At 34.9% G+C, this 25,782-nt stretch overlaps 1 protein-coding gene across 7 annotated transcripts in view; it reads left to right on the plus strand.

The window, feature by feature from the left end:
* Positions 1-25,782, plus strand: part of UGGT2 (UDP-glucose glycoprotein glucosyltransferase 2) — a 245,734-nt gene that overhangs the window by 168,174 nt on the left and 51,778 nt on the right. For 5 of the 7 annotated variants that reach the window (XM_072622097.1, XM_072622098.1, XM_072622102.1 and 2 more), the window contains 5 exons: positions 3,030-3,219; positions 8,241-8,399; positions 9,763-9,848; positions 19,306-19,390; positions 21,778-21,863. In XM_072622097.1, the coding sequence (XP_072478198.1) occupies positions 3,030-3,219; positions 8,241-8,399; positions 9,763-9,848; positions 19,306-19,390; positions 21,778-21,863 (606 nt within the window). The remainder of the gene's footprint in view (positions 1-3,029; positions 3,220-8,240; positions 8,400-9,762; positions 9,849-19,305; positions 19,391-21,777; positions 21,864-25,782) is intronic. The other 2 variants (XR_011969897.1, XM_072622103.1) reach the window with 1 other exon arrangement.

The raw sequence follows: 25,782 nt of genomic DNA on the forward strand, positions 1-25,782 counted from the left end.
TTACAAAATCTTAAATGTATTTTATTTTTAATTTACAGAATAAAACAAGCATTTCTATAACAGCATGATAAAAAATATGATGGCACATGATTACAAATCTATTACGTACAACTTGCTATTTCTTTTAAAAATATAATAAAGTTATCATGTATAAACCTTTTTTTCTTCCCTCTCCCCCCTCAACCTAGAAATGGCTACTATTAGACATAACCATGTATGTGTATGTGTGGGAGGGGCTGTATACATACCCCCCCACACACATACATACATGTAAAATCATTCTATACGTACTCCTATTTATCAGTTCTTTCTCTGGATGCAAATAACAGTTTACTTCATATGTCCTTTGTAGTTAACTTGGGAATTTATAATAGTCAAAATTACTTATTTTCTCAAAGTTGTTCTTAAAGCAATGCTGCTGTTGCTGTATGAAATGCTCCCTTGGTGCTGCTCGTTTCACTCTTGATTATTCTTCCATGTTTTTGTAAGATCATGGAGCTCATTATTTCTCATAGCACTGTAGTATTCCATCACAATCATGTACCGCAGCTTGTTCAGCCACTCCCCAACTGACGGACGTCTCTGTAATTTCCAATTCTTCGCCACCACAAAGAGAGCTACAATAAATATTTTAGAGCATATAGGCTATTTTTCCTTTTTCCCTAATCATCTTTGGAAATAGAACTAGTACTAGTATTTCTCAGTAAAGGTGTATAGGTAGTTTAATAACTCTTTGAGCATAATTCCAAATTATTCTCCAAAAGGGTTGGATCAGTCCACAGTTCCACCAATAATGAATGTGTCCCAATTTTTCCACAACTCTTTTAATGTTAATTGATTTCCCCTTCAATCATTTTAGCCAATCTGATAGGTGTAAAATGATATCTCAAGGTTGTCTTAATTTGCATTTCTCTAATCAATAATGATTTAGAGCATTTTTTCATATGACTATAAATTATTTTGATTTCTTCATCAGAAAACTGCCTGTTCATATGCTTTGGTCATTTATCAGTTGGGGAATGACTCATATTTTTATGGATTTGACAAAGTTCTTTATGTATTTGAGATATGAGACCTATATGTAAGAATCAGTATGCAAAATTTTTTACAAATTTTCTGCTTTCCTTCTGTTCTTGACTACATTTGTTTTATTTGTTCAAAACTTTTTAATTTAATGTAATCAAAATTATTCATTTTACACCTCGCTCTGCTCTCTATCTCATTTATTCATAAATTGCCTATCCATAAGTCTGATAAGTCCGTGTTCTTCAAATTTTCTTGTAATTTATCTATTTATATTGTGTTTCTATTTGAACCTTATGTTGGTAAATGGTGTTAGATATTGGTCTATGCCCAATTTCTGCCATACTGCTTTGCAGTTTTCCCAACAATGTTTACCAAGTAATGAATTCTTTTCCCAAATCTTAAGTATTTACACTTGTCAAATACAGGGTTATTATATTTATTTTCTGCTATAAATTCTATATATATTCTGTTACATTGATCTACCTTTCTGTTTCTTAGCCAGTACCAGATAGTTTTGATAATTACTCTTTTATAATGTAGTTTAAGATCTGGTACTGCTAAACCTCTTTCCTTTACATTTTAAAAATTAATTCCTTTGATATTCTTGACTTTTTTCTTCCAAATGAATTTTGTTATTATCTTTTCTAATTCAGTAAAATTATTTTTGAGTAATTTAATTGGGATGGCATTAAATATATAAATTATTAAGGTCAACCTGTCATTTTAATTATATTAACCCTGCCACTCCATGAACAATAATTATTTCTCCAATTATTTAAATTGGATTTTATTTTTTAAAAGATTTAAAAATAATTTTTATATATAGTTCCTGGGTTTGTTTTGGCAGGTATACTCCCAGGTATTTTATACTATCTAAACTTATTTTAAATGGGATATCTATTACTTTCTCTTCTTGCAGCATTTTTTTGTGTGAGTTATAGGAATGCTAATGATTTATGTGGATTTACTTTATGTCCTACTATTTGCCAAAATTATTAATTGTTTCAGCTAACTTTTTAGTTGAGGCTTCAAGATTTTCCAATTATATCATCATATCATCTGCAAAAAGAGATAGTTTTATTACCTCATTCCCTATTCTGAATCCATTTCTTTTTTTTTTCTCATTGCTATTGCTAGGATTTCCAATACAATATTGAATAAAATTGGTGACATTCTTGTTTCACATTCTTGCTGGGAAGTCCTTTAGCTTATCCACATTATAAATAATGTTTGCTGATGGTTTTAGAGAAATGCTTTTTACCAATTTAAGGAAAAATCCATTTGTATCTATACTCTCAAGTGTTCTTGATAGAAAGGAATGTTGTACTTTATCAAAAGCTTTTTTTGCTTCTTTTAATGTAATCATATTTTTTACTTTTATTATTAATACAATCAATTATGTTAATAGTTTTCCTTGTGCCCTGCATTCCTGGCCTAAATTCCACTTGGTCATTTAATAGTTCTTAATATTTTTACTACCTAAAAGTAAAACAAGAATAAGACTGCCAGAGGCAGTTAGTCTATCTCAGTTTATTAGATTTTTTCAACTTGATGCTCATTTTTTATGATATATTTGTAATAAATGCTTTAAAAGTCATAAAGATAAACACATTTGAAATCTATCTTTTCCCCATTTTTCTTTCTTCCATTAGTGGTGTTAAGAAGTAGGTAAATGGCCCCAAAGCAGATAGCATGAGGAAGTTAGGTGAACAGTCAGTAAGCAGCATTCATTCATTAAGTACATTATCAAACCCCAACTTAATTCAGTATGAAACCAAAGTGGGACTCTTCTCATCAATGAATAATAAATTGTACGCAATAACTCTCTATCATAGTGTAGCTCACTTATTATGCTCTTCTACCCGTTGACAGGTGTTAACTCTGTATAGGGCTTTTTTAATCAAGTAATCATAGCAGTCGAGATATTTTTATTTGAAGGGTTTCAGCTGAAAGTATATCAGTCTGAGGATATGATGCTCATCGTTGTGTTTTTTTATCAACAGCTTCTACCGGTTTGTTTTGGAACCAGAATTGACCGCAGGGCCCAATAATATTCTTTCTTTGGGACCTGTGGCAAAGTTCCTAGAAATGCCTGAATCCCCTCTTCTGACCCTCAACATGATTACTCCTGAAGGCTGGTTGGTTGAAGCAGTACACAGTTCCTGTGACCTCGATAATATTCACTTAAAGGATGTAAGTTATAATTTCCAGTTATTTACGAGAGAGCCAACCAAGCTAGCCTCCGATTCTAAATTTGATACTATTACATCCATAGAGTTGGAGTGGCAAAATGGAATAGCTCAGAGTATTACTGAAATAAGTTTTGCATGCTCTATCCTTTCCAATCCAATATCACTGTTACCATGAAGAGTATAACTAGCTCTTCCAGATTCAGCACCTCAGATTCAATCTGGAACATATTTACCTTTTATTTACTTTTATTTGCTTCATAAGCAATAGATCCCTTAATCATTTCTTTAGATCATTTCAAGGCTTTTGAGTGGAATGGAAAATTTAGACAATTAAAGACCAGTACCTGTAGGTGAAGGGGAATCACCTATTCCTATAGACTAATAGTTGAGAAACACAACCCTGGCAGAACAGGTGTACATATATAGATAGAGCTATATGAGCATCTATATCAATATATCTATGTCTAGAAAGTGTTCATGTGTAGCACAGCTTCCAGGACAGCTCCTGAAACTTGAACAGATCTTACAGATTGCATACTCAGTGGGCAACCACTATCCCCAGCTCAAATACTTTCTGGGTTCATACTCCCAAAAGTGTAGTTCAAAAGCCCCAAACTGTACATTCATCATTAATAATCGGTCAGTAGACACAATTAGCTTAAAGCAAAGAAGCTATAAAAATTTTATCTGTAGAACTTTTCCTTGAAAACCTAGGAATCATGTTTCCACAGCCATACATAGCCTTAGTAAAAAAGACTAAGCACCTACAAGAAGTATGCCTCCACTTTCTCTACTCTGACTCCTCAACTCTTTGCAATCTGGCATTCTACCTCATTCCTGAATTTAAACTTCTATGTCCAAAGTGACCAATGATCTCTTAATTGCCAAAGTTGATGTTCTTTTTCAGTACTAATCCTTCTTGACTTCTCTGATGCATTTGACACTATTGAGCACTCTGCCTCCTGGATGGCTTTTCTTAACTTGGGGGCACTGATTTTTTCCTAGTTTTCCTCCTACCTATCTGACTATTCCACTTTATCTCCTTTTCTGGCTCATCATCCACACCATGGCCTCTAGCCGTGAGTCTTCCCCAAGGTTCTGCTCTAGGTACTCTTCTCTTTATATATTCTCTTTCTTGGTAAAGGTATTAAGTCCCATAGGTTTAACTATCATCTCTCTACTGATCTACATGTCCAGTCCCCATCTCTCCACTCAGCATTAGTCCCAGATCACCAGTTGCCTCCCTCCCACCTACTTTCTGGTAGAGAAGCAAGGGGGAAGGCAAAGGGTGAAACCTTCTTCAGGTATTGATTCTTGCTCCAAAGTTAGCTCTCTTCTAGACTTCCAGGGTTCATACTCCACAAAGCTCTTCTGTTTCGGTTGTCTTCCAAGGCTGACAGGCTTGCTTTTGTAGGACACCAGGCACATGGCGATCTCCAGTCAGCCTATTGATTCCATGAAGTAGAATTTCACACTGTGTAAAGGGATAACAATGCAAAAGCTGCTTCACCTAAAATGATAAGTATCATCTTCCCCTTCTATGATTTCATCAAGGGGGCAGAAATGGAGGGAAGAGAGCAGTTGAACAGGGGTGTTACACAAATTCCATCTTACACCATATTCAAAATAAATGCAAGATCAGTTTTTGTAGGGGAGAGCAATAGCAGCTGGTGGGATCAAGAAAGGTTTCTTGTAGAAGGTAGTGTCTGAGTAGAATTCAAAGAGTTGGATACTGTCATATTATTCTGCTACTAAAATTACCTTTACAGATGCCTGTTAAAGAATATCTTCTTAAGAAGTTCCTTAACCCTCCCCCTTACAAGCTGATACTAACAATAAGACCATTGATAGAGCAAAAAAAAATCTACCTCCTTCATCTTCTACACAAGGACCATAAGGACAAAAGCCCCAGGAAGGCAACCCTAGGATCATTGCTTTTGATATCAAAAGGTCTTTAAAGTTATGTAGTCCATGATCTTCTTTTTACAAATGATAAATGAGACCCAGAGAGGGGTTAAATGACTTGCCCATGATCATAAAGGTAACAAGTGTCAGAGACAGATTATGAAAACAATTTCTCTGTCTCTAAATCTAGTCCTTTTCCCACTATACCACAGTAAGATCAAAGGAAAAGTCAGAAAACCATAACATTCCCCATGTCATAGTAATTATATCCCACCCCATTATATATACATAGTTAGAGACTTTTATCTCAGCTAGAACCATGGGAAAAAGAGTGTGGGCAATGACCATCATTCAACCATTGATTTGGGAAGAATTAAGAGAAAATGAAAAGGAATTTTCCTTTTTGAACTTGAGTGAATATATAGTGGGTACTCCCCCCAGACATAAATAATTTACTTGAATAATTAAAAATAAGTTGAATTCATGCCACATAATCTCTAAGGGAATGTTGGTTCTGTAAAAATAAAAAACCAGTAGTATTTCAAATTCATAAACTAAGGAAGTATGGAAACAACTTTACATTTAATAATTGTTAAACATGATCCACAGCCTATAATCAAATGTCTCAATGATTCTGGCATTACAGAGGGTCCTAAAGATACTAGGGAATGTAATTAGAAACACAATGAACAAGTAATATTGGAAATGTCTTTTAACTCAAATTTTTTTAAATATCTTGTAACTTAGACTCTCACCTTAATAGAAATTTTCTTGGTTCTTTTCCTTTGCATTCTGACAGTGTCATACTACAAGCTCATAGTTCTGTATATTGGACGTACTTCCTTCCCATTCCCTGCTAGTCATCCTTTTTCCCTTTCGTAGAAAAATTGGAATCAAGTTGGAAAGGACTTTTGAGCCCATTTAGTTCATTCCCCTTCTTTTACAGATGAAGAAACTGAGATCCATAAAGGTTGAATGACTTGCCTAAGTCATACAAGTCACAGGGGCAGCATTTCAATTCAAGTCCTTTAACCCCAAAGATAGCACTATATGTACACCATCATTCCCTTCTTAGAGGCTTCCAAGACTGCACCATGGAGAGCTCTCTGCTATAGTACCTGACCAGAACTTCTCCTGGGTGGGGCTCCTCTGCTTCTTTTCTCCTTTTGCCTCTCCCTCAGAGAATGTGGCCATATTTTCCAACAAATTCAGGTTTGTGTTCCTAATAATAATAACTGACATTTACATAGCATTTTCAAAAGTGCTTTAAACATATTATTTTAGTTGATCTGCTCAACAGTCCTATAAGATCAAGAATCTGAAGCATAGCAGAGTTAAATGGCTTGCCCTGGATCATGTATTTAGTAAATGTCTTCCAGAACTCTAAATCCAGCACTCTAACCACTATAACACTTAGCTGCCCAATATATATTTTCCTGGTGTTACACCCCAAGTATAAATATCTTCAAAACTCAGTTCATAGCTCCTCTGTTCTATTTAGTTAGATTGATTTTGATCCATTTAAAAATAGATTTTGAGGGATCCAATTCAATTCTGGCTCTTTAGGAACCCTCCTTCCCTTTCTATAGGCAAACTGGAACCCTCAGGGCATCCTTTGGAATCATAGATTTGGACCCTTCAGGGAAAATCTAAACCCAGAATTTATTCATGTATTCCTTGAGAGTATTCCTAGTCCAAATCTTTATACTCAAGTTGTCTCTTTAATGCTATAATTAGAGTACAACCTTCTGTTCTACATCCTTGCCTTTTGGTCATCAGACCAATATGCACTTATTAAGCACCTACTATGTGCCATATCAGTTGTTAGGGATACAAAGAGCTGCAAAAAGACAGGCCCTGCTTTCATGAAGCTCGAAGTTTAATCTGGGAGACATGATCTTTACAAACCAGATCTGTAAGGATAAAGTGAACATGATTGATGACAGAAGACATAAGTTTTAAGGGGGCCCTAGAAAGAATTCTTCTAGAAGATATGATTTAATCTGAGTGCTGAAGGAAGTCAGGAGGCAGAGATGAGGAGGGAGAAAATTCCAGGTATGGGGTCAGCTTATGAAAATATGCAGTCAGGAAATAGTGTTCTGTAAAGAACAACAAGGCCAATGCCACTGTATTGCAGAGTATGTGAAGAAGAATAAAATTTAAGAAGACTAGAAAGGCAGAAGAGAATCATGTTTAATGGGCTTTAAAAACCAAACAAAAAATCATGTTAGGTCATGGAAGTAACAGGGAGCTACTGGAGCTTATTGAGAAAGGGAGGTGGGGCAGTGTTACATGATTATACCTCCACTTTAGGAAGATTGATTTGGCAGCTGTGTGGAAGATGAACTGCAGTGGAGAAAGACTTGAGTCAGCAAGACCAGCCATAAGATTTTGAAATAGTCCAGGTATTAGGTGATGAGGGTGACTTCAAGATATCCAGTAGGCAATTGGAGATGTGAGATTAGAGGTCAGGAGAGAAGTTGGACCTGGAAAAGTAGAGATGATAATTGAATCTATGGCTAATGAGATAACTAAGCAAAATAATATATATAAGGAGAAGAAAATAGGGTCCAGGACAGAGCCACAGGGATATTCATGATTAGTTGGCATAACCTGGAGGAATAGTCAGCAAAGGAAACTAAGAACCATCACATGGGCAGAAGGAGAACCAGGAGAGGGTAGTCCTGACAAACTACAGAAAAGAGGTCATTAGAAGATATGGACAAGAATGTATTCCTTTGTTCCTCAAGAGCCTTTCCAGCCCAAACCTTCACATTTAATTTGACCCATAAATGCTATGTGTACAGTATGTCTTTCTGTTCCAGTTTCTTTGCCTTACCATTTAGTACATAAGTCAAGATAGTTTTGTACCCTGAAAAGGGATACTGTAATGTTAATACCATGGGATGGAAAAATGACAGTGTTTGCTCTTTAGGACTATTCTAGAAATTTATAGAGTTCTATAATCTTATCAGAAGGTTTCAAAGAAAAGGATTAAACTTATTATAAATACTCTTCCCTTTTATTACATTATGATAAAACTATTTCTAGTTTATGAAATTCATATTGTGAAAGATGAAAATGCTTTACTTAAAGTGTGAAATATTGTCTCCATAGATTGAGGGAACTGTCAGAGCAGAATACGAACTAGAATATCTACTGCTTGAAGGACAGTGCTTTGAGGAAACTACTGGACAACCTCCTCGGGGACTTCAGTTTACCCTAGGCACGAGAAAGAATCCTATCATGGTTGATACCATTGTGATGGCCAACCTTGTGAGTATTGTGTAGAAATAGATATTTTCCCATATCATCTAATTCAACATTTATTAAGCACCTCCTTTATATATAATAGCAAGCTATCATGGTCAAGTCAGAGAACCTAGGGTTAAGTTCTTCTTGTACAACTTAATTGTGAACTTGGACAAGTCACTTAACTCCATGCATGAGGTTATCAGTTGCCTATGTGCAAAAGTGGAAGAAACTTCCACAACTAACACTACCCAGATAAATCACCACTGCCTTATAAAATAAATGTGCAGAACAGTTTGCTACATCCTAGGAGAAATACAAAGATGATGAATATACAGCTGGTCCTTATTGAGCTCCTATCCGAGCAGAGAGAATGTAATGTTTATAAAGATAAATAACTGTAATGGACTCATGAATTCTACTCCCTCCACAAGTCCAGATCACAGCCCACCCTTGGTGGGTGATGTGTTCTTAGAAATCATTACCTAGAAGCTAAACAGTTGCCTGGAATTCTGGGGCTCAGAGTTTTTCAGGTTAGCACATACAGTCTATCTGCATTTATGCATCATTCAGGTGGTGTTCAAGATCTCATGTTTGTGCTACAATGAAGAATTGGAGTACAACACTTAAGTAGCACCATACCATTAAATAATAATGTCATAGGAGAAAAAAGGTTATTTAATGTCTAAGGAGAAAGGAAAAATCTATTCCATCTAGGAAAATTAGGAGAGATTTTCCGAGTGAGGTAACCATTGAAATGGGTCATGATGAGATGAGTAAGATTTGAGGCAGCAAAAAGAGAGAGATGGACCTCCTTCATTCATTAATTAGATCAACAGAGCTGCATTCTTACAAGTATGACCCAGATCTATAACATAGCACAGTTGGACACTGAAGTACTAAGATAAAAATGAAAGAATACCTGTATTTTGTGTGTTCCATAAACAAAAGAATAATTGAGAAGTTTAATTAGAAGTGTAAGTAGTAACTGACCCTTAATCTTGTTAGATTTTATATTAATATGATTAGATAACCTTTATTTTATCACTGTTGATCAGTTTTCAGGGAACAAAACTGAATGGTATTAGGAATATATTCATTAAAGAAGGAGAAGGGTCTTGGTTTTGGAACATTTTACTGAGGAAAATTAGAATCTCTTCTAGAATTACTTAAACGTGCATTACGATTTCTGGCACAATGTTGTTTAGAGGTAGAGGTATAAACTAGATTAGATTGAAAGATCCATTCCAACCCAATTTTAAAAAAGATCTTTATTAAACCCCTACACTATGCATCATACCATTATCCCTACTTAATAACTGTCCTCTTGGGCATTTAGGTCTAGTCACAGTACTCTGATTCAGTGATCCTCTTTTCTTCTCATAAGGGATATTTTCAATTAAAAGCAAATCCTGGTGCTTGGATTCTGAGATTACGCCAAGGGAAATCTGAAGATATTTACCAGATAACTATGTAAGTAAACCTATTTTGGAATAACATGATCATCTCATTTGCTGGCTTTTACAAGAAATTTACAGTTGCATAATAACTAACTAAACTCATTATTCCCCTCCCTGTGCCCCATCTCATTTTCCTCACTTTCCTACTGAGAGTACCTCTGTGCTGTCAGCCATCCTAGTTTGAAACCTAGAAATTATCTTCCACTCTACTCTCATAGCCCAGTTTGGCAACTGACGTTAAATCAATCAATTACCAAGTCTTGTCAGTTCTATATCCATAACATATCTCACATCCATCCCCTTCTCTTAATTCTCTCATCTATTCACATCTAGGTCCTTATCACCTCTCACCTGGAGTTTTCGGTAATCTCTTAAATAGTATCCCAACTTCCAATCTCTTTCCTATCCAATCCATCCTTCCCAGAATTGTCAAAGTGATTTTCCTAAAGACTCTGACCATGTCATTCCCCTCATCAAGATACTCCAGTAGCAACCTATAAATCTGAGCTAGGATAAAATGCAAACTTCTGTTTGCCATCTTTTGCAATCTCTTCCAAATTTATGATTCATTTCTCCATTTCGTTAATTCAGTGTTGTCCCTCACACATGACATTCTATCTCCTATTGCTGTGCCTTTGCACAGCCTCTCCATCCTCTCTGCGATGCATGTGAACTCTTAGAATCCCTAGGTTCTTTCATTACTCAACTCAGGCTCCATCTCCTATACTGGAACTTTTCTGATATCCTCAACTGCTAGCTCCACCTCCCAAAAATATTCCTTTTGTATCTACTTGTATGTGTATATGTTGTTTTTTTCCAATAGAATTTAAGCTCCTTGAGGTTAGAAACTGTTTGATTTTTTTCTCTGTATCTTTAATGTGATTTGTACATAGTAAACATTTAATGAATGATTGTTGTTTGATTGTCTCTGCACCTTATCCATCAGGTGATTTTGTGTAATTCACTTAAGCTTTCTTAAACCTACACCTATTTAAAAAAAAGAACCCCTATTTTCATCTTTTGATTAACTCATTGTGAAAAACAAATGAAATGATGAATGTGAAAGTGCTTTGTAAGTTATAAAGTACACCAGATGAAGGATGTAAGCTATTGTAATAATAACTTAAAAATAAAAAAACATTAAATTCTAGATTTGCCAAATTTTATTTAAGGATATATTCCTCATCCTTTTTATCTTTGACCACCATGATTTTGCCAAGGAACATGGGGAAACAAAGAGGTTTCACATACTAGAAGAAACCATTCATTGTTAACTTACCCTCAGTATTTATGATTTTGTAACTTTTCAGTAGACTAGTAAGGCTGGTAAAGAATTTACATGTTGGTGAATGTCCAATCAATAATCCAGGACCAAAACTGTTAAAGTAGTTATTAATAAAGATAAAGATAAAATTAATTTACTGTGAATTTGACTAATATAAGTTTTGTATAACAAGTAAATAATTGTGTGACATTCAGCAAATCATTTAACCTCTTTGGAGCTCAGTTTCCTCATCTGTATGTCAGATGCCTTCTGTCTCTAATTTTGTAATTCACAAGCTTTTCTTTTCTCTTCCAATGCCTTCATGAAAACAAAAAGAAAAAGAAAACCCTACGTCTATGATCCATTGACTTTAAATATTTGTATATTACAAGTACTGTCCAATCATAACCTTTAGCATGATAATGTTGTCAATACGCAAATGAGAGTTGCAGTCATCACCATGGACTTCAAAACTGGACTCACTTTTTCTTTTTCTATAAGTATGACCAAAATCAATCTTTTTCCCCCTTAAGTCTTAGTACTTTCATTATTCAGCTAGTTATGGAAGGCTTTTATAAGGTGATAAGGCAGGTAAGTCTTGATTACGAATCATTTTGCTATAGTACTTTAGTCAATACATAATCATGATAAATTTTTGACGTATAGATTGAACATAAAACATCCCCTGGGAAAATCTAATATTGAAATGTTTTTTCTAAAGACAAGGAAATAATTTTGATGTTGTAAACCACTAATTTTAGCATCTGTCACTTTAAATAAACTGTTCATGTGTATGTTCAATTGTTTATTATGTTTTTCATCACGATAAAAATAGTTCCTTTTGTTGTGGTAAACTCGTTCTGCTAACTCTTATTTCATTTATGTAACGTAGATAGATGTATAAACATTTCAATGAACGTTTGTTCCATTTTAGATAAATAGAAAAGAAAAACATTTATTAAATGCTTGCCATTTGCCAGGTACTGTGCTAAGTGATAGGGATACAAATAAAAATAAACAAGATAATCTTGATCCTCAATAAGTTTATATTCTAATAGGGGAAGATAATATATAAAGGAGAGATTGGGTCGTACAATCATAGTGACATAGCTGGCAATGTCCAGGAAGTTCTGTTGAGGCCTAGAACCAAGCTATCAAAGCCCAGGGTGTTTCCAAGATCACAGTCTAATTTTCAGATCAGGAGGGAGTGGAGACAATGATCATAGAGGAGAATACATGGCTGGAGATGTTGGGGAAGTATATTTATACAGTTGGAATTTCCCAGACACTTTAAATAATTTTTTAAAACTTATCAAACAAATAACTCAGTGAAAAGATAAATATGAAACCTACTGTCTTTTCAGACAGATTATAAACCTTTAATATAAAAAAGGTAAATATCAGAGTTGAGATTTATGTAGCAACTAACATCAGTATTAGTTGGATAATCTTACCATTGGTTGTCAAGGTCTGACTACTGTTAAATTTTATGACTCCTGGTTGTCACTATCCACAGCTCGGATTCTAGCTATAACTTTTATTTTTGGATGTCTAAGTTTATATCATTCAGATCTAGGAACAGTATATATATATATATATATATATATACATATGCAATATGACGGAAGCATTTCTAAGTGTGCTTTCAGGATCAAAAATTTTTTTGTGAGAATTTCTCTTTATCTACAAAATATAAACTGAGAAAATCAAGTGTTTCTTCAACTGACTTTGCCTTAGTATCAAGAAAATTCACAGTCTTACCTTTATTCTCACCATGTTATATTAGAGCATCTACTTCTAGAACAACATTTCTTAGCATGTGTCACAGGCCTCCATTGGCCTGTGACTAAACTTCTTGCTTACTAGCTGCTAGCAATATCTGTCCTCATCTCCTTGCTTCATTACTTCTCTCCATCCTGATTTGATCTAATCCTCATCCCAAATCTTTGATTTGGAGACAGACAGGTCAAAGTAGTTAAACAATAAACTGACCCCCAAACAAGTTTACTTAGAAGGAACAGCTGGGAGACAATAAAGTCCATGCGTTTTTCTACTGATGGGTGCCTAGCCGTGTTTGTACTTACAAGGGTGGTTTTTTTGAGCCCAAATATAAAATTTGTATTTATCTTTATTAAATTTCATATTATTTGATTCAGCCTATTAATTTAGCTTGTTAAGCCTTTATAAAACCTAATCCTCTCATCCACTGCATGAGTTATCCCTCCTCGCTTTTTGTCACATGTGCCTTTAGACAAGGATAATTAGTGTTAAACAGTGGAGTCAAAGTCTCTGAGGCATTTGAATAAAGACCTCCTTGCAAGTAGACACTGCCTTCCAACGACTGCTCTTTCGGTTTGGTCATTGAGATGGTTTGAAATGCACCTAATTCTTCCACTGTTTAGCCTACTTCTCTTCATTTAGATGGCATGAGAAATGTTGTCAAATACTTTGCCAAAATTTAAGTAAACTGTATCTAAAGCATTTCCTTGACTCTCTTAATGTACATTCTCTCATCTAGAAAGACAATAAAGTTAGTCTATCATAACCTGAACTTGATTAAAAAAAACATGCTGTCTTTAGATTTCAGATTATATTCCTTTAATAATAATGAAAGATATAGAAGAAGTATTTTTCATCCTCTTAGTGTCAGAGGCTAAATTTGAAGTCAGGTACTCCTGATTCCTGGACTGGCGTTCTATCCACTTTGCCACCTATCTGCCCCTATGGCTTTAGTGAAATAATATCTAGCACTCATACAACACTTTCAGATTTACAGAAGCATTACATAAATCTCTCTCTTCACAACAAAATTGTATGGGAAGTGCTATTATTATCTTCTCCATTTTAGAGATGTGCAAAATGATTCTATGGCATTAGATAACTCACCCAGTGTCATACAGCTATCAAGTAACAGATTCGAACTCACATCCTGCCACTATGTGGAAGATGCCTTGGAGATGAAAGAAACTTCAGGCAGGAAGATCAGTTTAGAGGTGTTACCATAGACTAATTAAAAAGTAACTGAACTGGGGAGGTTATCCTGTGAGTAGAATAAATATAGGCAAAGATAAAAGAAGTCATGTTAATTTAGATTTAATATAATGTTAATGTAGAAATGATAAGATTTGGTAATTTAGATGACTGGTGATACACAAAGTTGGTTATAGATAAGGTGAGAGAGCATGAGGAGTCAAGGAATACTTTAAGGTTGTGAACCAGAGATACTGGAAGGATAGTGATGTCCTCAACAGAAGGAGGGAAGTAGGTGTGAGAGATAGAACTTGAATCCAGGTCTTTCTAACCCAAGACCAGCTTTCTGTTCACTATACCATGGTGTTTCTCTTCTCTCTGCCCCACTCTTCTAGGTACCAGCAGTAAAACCCTGAGAGAACCTGAAGTGACAACAATAATATAGAGAATCAACTAAAAAACTAGTTGAAACAAAACAACTGTAGCAAAGTCACAGGACATACAATAAAATTCAGATATCATAATTTCTCTATATTGCCAACAAAACCCAGAAGGAAGAGATAGAAAGAGAAATTCCATTTAAAATAACTGTAGGCATTATAAAATACTTGGAATTCTACCTGCCGAGACAAACCCAGAAATTATATGAGCATAGTCATAAAAGACTTTTTACACAAATGAAGACAGATCTAAACAATTAGAGAAATAATAATTGCTCATGTTTAGACCAAGTCAATATAATAAAAATGACAGTTGTATCTAGATTAATTTACTTATTCAGCATCATACCAACGAAACTTATCAATGAATTATTTTATAGAGCTAGAAAAGAATAAATTCATCTGGAAGAAAAAAGGGTAATAATGTCAAGGAAATCAATGAAAAAAATGTAAAGGAAGGGGACCTAGAAGTACCAGATTTGAAATTATATTAGAAAGTGGTCAAATCATCAAAATAATCTGACAATGGCTAAAAAATAGAGTGATGGGACTGTGGAATTGATTATGTACAAAGCACGGAGAAGTAAATGATTATACTAATCTAGTTTTAGATAAACCCAAAGAGCCAAGTATTGGAGGCAAAAACTCACCAGTTGACAAAAATTCCTGGGAAAACTGCAAAGCCTTTTGACAGAAACTAGATATAGACTAACATCTCACACTACAGTGCAAGATAAGGACAAAATGGGTACAAGATTTTGAAATAAAAGATGATTAGGGGAGCATGGGAAAGTTTACCTATCAGGATCTATGGATGATGGAAAAGTTTGTGACCAAACAAGAGATAGAGAGGATCATGGGAAGTAAAATGGATGTTTTTTTAAATAAAATTAAAAATATTTTGCACAAATAAAACTCATATAGCCAGAGTCAGAAGAAAAGCAGGAAACTGTGGCAAAACTGTACAGCAAGTTTCTCTAATATAAAACCTCATTTCTCAATATATAGGGAACTGAGTCGAATGTGTAGAAATATGAGCCAATCCCTAAATGGTAACTGATCAGAGCATATGAACAGGTCGTTTTCAGAATAAGAAATCAAAGCTGTCAATGATCACATTTTGCAATGCTCTAAATCACTATTGATTAGAAATATTAAAATTTAAACATCTCTAACATACCACCTTAAAACTATCAGAAAGGAAAATGATAAATGCTGGAGAGGATATGGAAAAAGAGGTACATGAATGTACTACTAGTGAACTACTGTGAAATGAGCCAACCATTCTGGAGAATGATGTGGAACTATGCCCAAAGTGCTCTAGAACTGTGATACCCTTTGTGTATACCCACCAATGCCACGACTAGTTCTGTATCCCAAAAAGATTTTAAAAAGGGAGGGGGCAGGAAAAGAAACCATATGTACAGAAATGTTTACAGCAGCTCTTTTTGTGGTAGCAAAGGAGTAGAAATTGAGGGGATGCCCTATGATTATGCTGTAGGAAATGATGAGGTTTCAGATGGTTTCAGAAAAACCTGAGGAGGTTTATGTGAAGTGATACAAAGTGAAGTGAGCATAACCAGAACAACACTGTTCACCAATGTTGTAATGATGATCAACCATGAAAGATTAACTAGGCTGATCAATAAGATGATTCAAGATAATTCCAGAGGATTCATAATGAAAAACATCTACCTTCCAAGTGAGATCTGGTAAATTCTAAGTGCAGATTGAAGTACGCCTTCCTCACTTTCTTTGTAGTTCTTGTTGTTTATTATTTTTTTCAACATGTCTTATATGGAAAGGGATTGCATGACTTTGCATGTATAATCAATGTCATATGGCATTCTTTCTCAGTGAGTGGGGGAGGGGTGAGAAGGAGGAAGGGAATTTGGAACTCAAAGCAAAATTTAAATGAATGTTAAAAATATTTTAAAAAATAATTTCCAGTTAACAGCTTGACTCAACAGTTATAAAACCTTGCCCAATCAATCAATTCCCTTGAACATTAGAATTGACTAAATAGAAGCCAATGACTCCATAAGTCTAAAGGCTGGAGAAATAAAAGGAAATGTACAGTATTTCATAGCAAAAACTACTGACCAGTCTGAGGAGAAAAAAAATTTATGAACGTTGAACCATCTGAACACTATGATGAAAAAAAAAAAGCCTAGACAGCTTATTGCAATAACTCTTTAAAAGATCCAGGGAGCAAAGAGGAAATAGAAAAAAATCCACTAGTCATCTCCTGAAAGAAACTCCGAAAAGAAAACTCCCAGGAACAACATAGAGCTTCCAGATCAAAGAAAAAATACTGTAAGCAACCAGAAAGAAAGAATTCAAACATGGAAGAGCCAAAGTCATAATTGTATATTATTTAGCAGCCATCACTATAAAGGAGTGAAGTACTTGGAATATGTATTCCAGAAGGCAAAGGAGATAGGTGTAGAACAAAAAAAAAGCTTACCCCAAAAAACATAATATAATACTACTGGAGGGCGAGGGCGAGGCAGCTGCTGGAGTGAATCTTTAATGAGAGAGTTGTCAACCATTCCTGATGAGAAGACCAGAACTGCAGAGAAACTCTAAAATTAAAACACAGAAGAGGAATATAAAAAAGGCAAATATGAATAAACAATGATACAGGACTAACAAGGATAAATTATTTGCATTCAAATATGGAAAAATGATACGTGTCCCTTCTGAACCCTACCATCACCAGAGTCCACAGGAGTATAATTAGACTAGACCTGAGAGTGTTCTTGTTGTATGTTGATCTTAAGATAACAATGGAAAAAGAAAGGGAAGAGAAATATACTTGGTAAAGGGGAGGAAAGGAAGGTTAGGAAAAATTATCACACATAATCACACATCTAGTAGATGTGAGCAAGGAGAGGGGAGAGAGGGAATAGCCGGCACTTGAAGTTCATTCTTACCTGAACTGTTCAAAAGAAGAAAGAATATGCATACACATATAAAGAGTTGGGCACAGAAACATTTATTTCACGCAAAAGGGAAATAAAAAGGAAAGGGGAGAGAGAATGAGGAGGGTAGATTAAAGGAGGAATTAGTCTTAAGCAGAACAAATATACAACAGTGTTTGTGGCTCTCTTGGAGGTGGCAAAGAATAGGAATCTGAGAGGGTGCTCATAAATGGGGGACTGGATGAACAAGTTATACTACATAAATGTGATGGAATACCACTATGCACCACTATCAGCATCATGACTAACCAGGGATCCAGAGGACCGGTGAGGAAACATGCCATCCACCTGCTGACAGAGCTGAAGGACAGAATACAGAATGGGACAGATGTTGTTTGGACGTAGCCGTTGTGGAAATTTGTTTTTGTTCACTATCCATGTTTGTAATGGGTTTTGTTTTTCTTGTGTGTAATGAGCTGGCAACTAGGTGGCACAGTGAGTGAATACTTGTCCTAGAATCAAAAAGATCTGAGTTCAGATATCACCTCAGACACTTACTAACTGTGTAACCCTGGACAAGTTATTTAATCCCTATTTGCCTCTGTTTCCTCATCTGTAAAATAGGGATAATAATAGCACCTACCTCTCAGAGGGTTTGTGAGGATAAAATAACATTTGTAAAACTTTTCAAGCACTACATAAATGCTAGCTATTGATCATTGTTGTTCTTTTATCCCAGGTATTTTTTCTTGTTAAATATGAGTGATCATAAAACTAACATTTCACTCAGAAAAGACCTGCTGATTAAAAAGTAACTACTTATAAACTAGATATGATGGAAACTAATTAAAATGTCCCCTGGTGGATATTTAACTTTATTATAGCAAACCCTTGTAGCATTCAATAAACCTGTTTTTGATGACTTGAAAATAAAGACTTAGAAATGTCATGTTCATTTGCATGAGTAGCAGATGAACCCCAATTTCTTTCTGTTTTTCCATTAACATCCTGTTGCAAAACTAGACAAAGTGATGGATTTTTTTTCATACTCATCCCTCTGTTTTTATCTATATCCTTTTCATGATATAATGGGTTAAGTCATACAGTAAGCCATTCTAATTTAGGCTAATTTATAGGGAGTTTTATATGAAACATAATTTTTAAATTCATGGTTATGAAACTAGGCTTAGCAGTCATAAGATAATGTAGGTCTACTATAATGAGCACATGAAGAATAGATAAGAATGATTTATAGTTGTGATAGAAACTAGACAGTTTCTATTTACATAATTTCTTTGGCATACAAGTAGATAGCAATACATTCCTTAAGAAACATAAATTGTTCTCTAAAGTAGAGAGTCTACTTAAAATTATTCATTCCTTAGTGATCTTACTTAGACTAATCCCTATTCAAATTGTAAGGAACATCTAGTCAGGCATGTCCAAATTACTCAAGTTTTATTGTTCTTATATATAGGACTTAGGACCAGACCTGTGATTGACTTGGTGGAGGAAACTCCTTCTACTGCTGTAGATCACAACTTGTTCTGCAGCTTATGCTCTCAGTTGTTAAGGGGAATTGAGAAGTAGAGTGTCCAGAGTCACATAGGCCATAGAAGTCAGAAGCAGAAAATGAGCTCAGCTTGGGTCTGCTTTTGAAGCCATTTCTTTTATCCATTATGCCACTCTGCTTCGCTATAGTAAAAGTAAATTTAATACCACGTCAAATTTTCATATTCCTTTATCACGCAAAAATATTTGGAGGTATGAGTTTCTGGGGGTTGTATAAAGAGACTAGAAAGCATGGAATGAATAACTTAAGCACAGTTTATATTTAGCATATACTGCATATTTATATTTTTACAATTTTAGACATGAAGGAACAGACTCTCCACCAGATGTAGATGATGTCATTGTGGTATTAAGCAACTTCAGAAGCAAGATTCTGAAAGTCCAAGTATGTAAAACAAAACATTCTTTATACGCATCATATTTGGTAAATGATCTGAAACCTCTTGATTTTCTTTTCAGAATCAGAGTATATCATATTCTATATCTTACTTATAGGGATGTGAATGCATTAGTTAATCATTTATGTATCTTCAAATGGTCTTATTTAGTTTCTTCCCTTGATTTTGTGGGCTTCTATTAACATTTAAGTTATGTGTAATATTTCATTCAACAGGAATATGTAGGACAGTAACAGTGTATCCCAGGCTAAACTCCATAAACACTAGTGGACACACCAATGAAGTAGAATGTATTTTTTTTTCTCTCTAGTGGCCTTTAAGTAATATACGTATCAGTGCAAAACATAAAGCAAGAAAATAATTGGAATAGGGTGGAAATAGGGAAGCATACCCTGAAGGAGCTGGGTTTTGAATCAAATCTTAGACTTATAAGTTGGAATTCTTCAGGAAACAGATGAGTATTCTTGTTAGAGCAGAGAAATGAGAATAAGTGAAATGTGGAGAATGGCCCAAGTTGTACTGACTGGAACAGAGAGGCGCAGCAGAGTGACAAAGTTAGGTGAATTCATTAGGAGAAAGGTGAGGCAAGGTGTTTTGCCTTGGTGGGTTGATAAATTTAACGTAAATAGACAATGAGAAAAGGATCTTCTTAAGCAGAAGAAAAATATGGTGAAAATAGTATTTGATGAAGATTTATTTTTTAGCTGTGTGCAGGATGAAAAAGAAACAAGAAAGACAAGTAGCAAGCTATTGAAACAATTCAAACTAAAGTAATAAGTGCAATCAGAAACAGAGGTGAAGAAGTGGATCAAAGTGTGTGTTACATGTGGAGGATGCAATAAGTGACTGCAGTTTCAAGCACTGAGATCCGAAATGTTAACTAATAAATGAAGGAAGAAAGATCTTTGAATTAGAAGGAATATCAATTATCTGTTCTAACCAATAAATGAAGCATTAATTCCCTCTACAAAATACCCAGCAAATGTTATCCATTCTTGACATGAGCCCAAATTAATTAGATCAATCCAAGGACATTTTTCCATGGAAGGGAGTAAGGGAAAAAAAAAAATAATCCTGAAACATAATACATGTCAGTATGTGATGTCCCAAAGGTTGTGGTGTAGCTTTAAACTTTCTAAAGCTTTTTAAAATAGTATTTTATAGTCATTTTATGATATTTCATAGTAATCTGCAATAATCATTAATGACAATAGGACCATCTCTGTATCCAAGGTGGAGTATCTATGTATAGGAAAGTGGAAATGGCATTTAAGAATATACAGGAAAAACATATGTAGTACAAGACTATTTAAAAACTGATACTCAGGGGTCAATTTCCAAAATATCTCAAAGAAAGGAAGATTCCAAAAGAATAGAGAAGATTACAGATGTCATTTTAAACAGAAAAAGATGAATGACTAGAAACCAACAACTACTGGACCATAGGTCTAATTTCTGATTTCTATAAAATGTTGATGGGAATGTTTTATGCATTTTATTATATGTTCTCAATGAAAACACAATTTTCCTTAGCAGATAGTATTTTCACAATCCCATAGTTAACACAAAGGTATAAAGAACATAAGATCTCATTGTGTTTATTTTTGGTTGATTTTTTTAAATTTATTTTTATATTTAGATTGTATTACATTTCATTTTTTTTTAATTTAACGTGAAATGGAACCTTAACGGGTCTCCTCTAAGGTGTTTCCTTATTGTTAAAAATCCTATAAGACTCCTTGATACAACTGTAGAAGTCCTCTGTCTTTTATCTTGCTACCTAACTTCAATGATCCTCTATCTTATTGAAACATAAAACATGGAGATGTTTGCCAACTAATGATGTTATCTACGGTCGTGAAACATGACACACATTGATGATGGGTTCTCCATATACTCATTCATTAGTGAAATAATGCTGATTGCATCAAAGCCCAGGATACTACAGGGTCTCTTCAGTCATATTAATGTGTATCCCAAAGATACTGACCTTACAATTCACATGGACAAGAAACAGCTGGATGAAAAATGTATATTACTTAAACTATGACATGCAGTTGAATGGATAGCTTACTGAATTAAACAGTACATATGTTCTGTACAGTTATTGTGTATGGATAGGGTCTTAATCCCAGGACTAAATTGGATGAGAAAAGTGAAATAAGACATTTTGCTCACATTCAAAATCAGAAGGATAACATGTTAACAGAGAACTGTGTTAAGAGAACCAAATCCTAATTTTACATTAACTTAGTCATTTAATATTTATTTCCCCTTCTCATGGAGTGATATTGTTTCCAAGTATGTTTCACCTTTAATAAAATATTAAACATGTTAAACTAATAAATCTTATATTAATTGTCACAATATACAGGTACAGAAAAGGCCTGGTAAAATTGATGAAGATATCCTTACAGATAAAGATGAACAAGGAAAAGGAATGTGGGACTCCATTAAAAGGTAATTAATATTTTTGTACAAATATGTTACTATGAAATAATTTATTTTAAAGCCAAACTATGAGAGAAATTCAAATTCATAAAATTACATTTGAGAGAAATTTAGGGTTAATGATTTATATATGGTACATGTTTGAAATGAATAGCAATGAATGGAAAAATTGGGCAACTTTAAAGGAATTACTCTCTTTACAAACTTATCAGAATAACCATTTTGGTGGGGGGGGTTTTAAACATGTAAGGATAAAAGAACAAAGCTTAATGCTTCTGTCAACATAAATGTAGAAAGAAATTTTGAAGAGATGCATGAATTTAAATCCACACTTATTTTCTTTTGTTCAACTTCAGAATATACCTTACATATTTCATTTTAAAGATGAGGAGGCAAATCCAGAAATGATATGTGACTTAATTCCTTCTCTCTCAGTCCACATATCCAATCGGTTTCCAAATCTTTGTTTTTCCTTCCACAGCATCTCTCATATGTATCCCTTTCTCCCTACTTACACAGCCACCACTCTACTTAACCCTTCAATATCTCCCTCCTGGACTATTGTAATAGACTTCTAATTAGTCTCTCTGTGTCAAGTCTCTAACCATACCAGTCCATCATTTACAATACTGATTTTCCTAAGCTTCAGGTCTAACCTTGTCACTTCTCTATTCAATAAATTCCATTCATTTATTTTGGAGGGGAAAGAACTAAAACCTGGGGGGATTAGGGAAGGCTTCATGTAGGAAGTACACTTGAGTTAAGGCTGGAAAGAAACTAGAAACTCTCAGAAGCCACACAGTAGGTTGAGCATTGTGCATGAAAAATAGCAATACTAATTTTACTAACCTGGTATGTATAAAGAAATTTGGGACCAAGTGAAGAGAATAAATGTCTCTTTTGGGAGGCAGAGCCAAGATGACAGAGTAAAAGTAGGGACTTGCTTGAGCTCTTGCCCAAACCCCTCCCCAAATACCTGTAAAAATGACTCTAAACAAATTTAGAAGCTGCAGAACCCACAGAATGACAGTATGAAGCAAATCTTCAGTCCAAGACAGCATGGAAGGTCAACAGGAAGCATCTATCACACCAGGCTGGGAGCAGTGGAGAGTCCAGCATGGACCAACATAGATGAGGCCTGAGCAGGCCTTAGGCGGGGACTGAATCACTGGCAGCTGTGGAACTTTCCAGACTTCTCGATCCCAAATCATAGAGGACAACTTGGAAGGTCAGTGGAAAAAACCTACTGAACATGTATGAAAGAGTAGCCCCAGGGTGGCAGAGGAGGAGGAGGAGCTCGAGGCAGCCACACCAGCAGCAGCAGTGGCTGTTTCTAAAGTTCTAGGCCCACAGATTGTGGGAGGATCTAGCAGCTGACAGTATACCACTCTGCCTCCACTGGAAGCAAAGAACAACATAGACAAAGAGCTCAAAAGTCAAGTAATTAACTGGAGAGATCAGCAAAAATGGGGGGAAAAAATCAGACTATAGAGTATTACTTTGGTGACAAGGAAGATCAAAACATACAACCAGAAGAATACAACAAAGTCAAAACTCCTAAATCCAAAGTCTCCAAGAAATTATGAATTAGTCTCAGGCCATGGAAGAGCTCAAAAATGATTTTTAAAATCAAGTAAGAGAAGTAGAGGAAAAATTGGGAAGAGAAATGAGATTGATGCAAGAAATTCATGAAAAACAAGTCAACTGCTTGTTTAAGGGGACCCAAAAAGTGTTGAAGAAAGTAATACCTTAAAAAATAAACTAAGCCAAATGGTAAAAGAGATCCAAAAAGTCAATGAGAAGAATGCCTTAAAAAGCAGAATTGGTCAAATGGAAAAGGAGGTCCAAAAGCTCACTGAAGAAAATAATTCCATAAAAAATAGAATGGAGCAGATGAAAACTGATGATTTTATGAAAAATTAAGAAATTATAAAACAAAACAAAAAGAATGAAAAGGTGGAAGACAACATGAAATATCTCACTGGAAAAACAACTGACCTGGAAAATCAATCATGGAGAGACAATTTTAAAATTATAGGACTACCTGAAAGCCATGATCACAAAAAGCACCTAAGACATCATCTTTCAAGAAATTATCAAGGAAAACTAACATTTTATTCTGAAACCAGAGGGTGAAATAGCTATTGAAGGAATCCACCAATCACCTCCTGAAAGGGATTCCAAAAGGACAACTCCTAGGAATATTGTAGCCAAATTCTAGAGTTCCCAGTTCAAGGAGAAAATATTGCAAGCAGCCAGAAAGAAACAATTCAAGTATTGTGGAATCACAATTAGGATAAAACAAGACCTAGCAGCTTCTACATTAAGGGATCAAAGGATTTAGAATATGATATTCCAGAGGTCAAAGGAGCTAGGATTAAAACCAAGAATCACCTACCCAGCAAAACTGAGTATAATACTTCAAGGGAAAAAATGGTTATTTAATGAAATGGAGGACTTTCAAGCATTCTTGATGAAAAGACCAGAGCTGAATAGAAAATTTGACTTTCAGATGCAAGAATTAAGAGAAGCAGGAAAAGGTAAACAGGAAAAAGAAATCATAAGGGACTTACTAAAGTTGAGCTGTTTACATTCCTACATGGAAAGATAATATTTGTAACTTTTTAGACTTTTCTCAGTATTAGGGTAGTTGGAAGGATTATATATAAAGAAAGGGCATAGAGTGAGTTGAATATGAAGGGATGGTATCTAAAAAAGATAAAATTAAGGGGTAAGAGAGGAATATATTGGGAAAAGTAAAAAATGGAGAAATAGAATGGGATAAATTATCTCTCACGTAAAAGAGGCAAGAAAAAGCTTTTACAATGGAGGTAAAGAGGGGGGAGGTGAGAGGAGAAGAGTGAACCATACTCTCATCGGATTTGGCTTAAGGAAGGAATAACATGCACACTCAATTTGGTATGAAAATCTATCTTACCCTACAGGAAAATAGGGGAGAGGGGATAAAGGGGGAAGATGATAGAAAGGGGGGAGCAAATGGGAGGAGAGGATAATTAGAAGTAAACATTTTTGAGGAAGGACTGGGTCAAAAAAGAGAATAGAATAAATGGAGGACAGGATAAGATGGAGGAAAATATAATTAGTCTTTCACAACATGAATGTTATGGAAGTATTTTGCATAACTATACATGTATAGCCTGAATTGCTTGCTTTCTCAATGAGTGTGGGTGGGGAGAAAGGAAGAAAGGGAGAGAAGTTGAAACTCAAAGTTTTACAAACAAATGTTAAAAATTGTGTTTACATGCAACTGGGAAATAATACATACAGGCAATAGAGTATAGAAATCTATCTTGCCCTATAAGAAAAGAGAGGGGAAGGGAATAAGGTAAGGGGCGGGGTGTGATAGAAGGGAGGGCATATTGGGGGAAGGAGTAATCAGAATGCATGCTGTCTTGGGGTGGGTGGAGGAGAGAGATGGGGAGAAAATCTGGAACTCAAAATCTTATGGAAGTGAATATTGAAAACTAAAAACTAATTATTAGTTAATTAATTAGAAAAAACAAATAAAATGTGAAAAAAGTTAGTCTTTTATCCCATGAAATTAGCCCATAATAAAACTTAATAATTATTATTTGTAATTATTTGTTGTCTTCCTTTTTCCCCTTCCATATAGAACTATTCTTAGGATAATCAATTAATTGGGATGCTCTAATAATTCCATATTATCCCATAAAAGGCATTTATACCCATCACTATCTGATCTCAAGTTCTTCTTCAACTGTATTGCAAATTACTCTGCTCCGCAAGCACTATAGTCCAACCAAACTGGCTTTCTTCATAAACTGGCTGTTCTTCATAAATAACCTTTTATCTCTGTTGAAACTTTGGACTGGTTGTCCCCTTTGTCTGGAACTCTTTACCCTGGCCTCTGAAAATTCTTAGTTTCTTTCAGGACTCAGTCAAATGC

This window comes from Notamacropus eugenii, chromosome 6, assembly GCF_028372415.1.
Source record: "Notamacropus eugenii isolate mMacEug1 chromosome 6, mMacEug1.pri_v2, whole genome shotgun sequence".
Classification (NCBI taxonomy): domain Eukaryota; kingdom Metazoa; phylum Chordata; class Mammalia; order Diprotodontia; family Macropodidae; genus Notamacropus; species Notamacropus eugenii.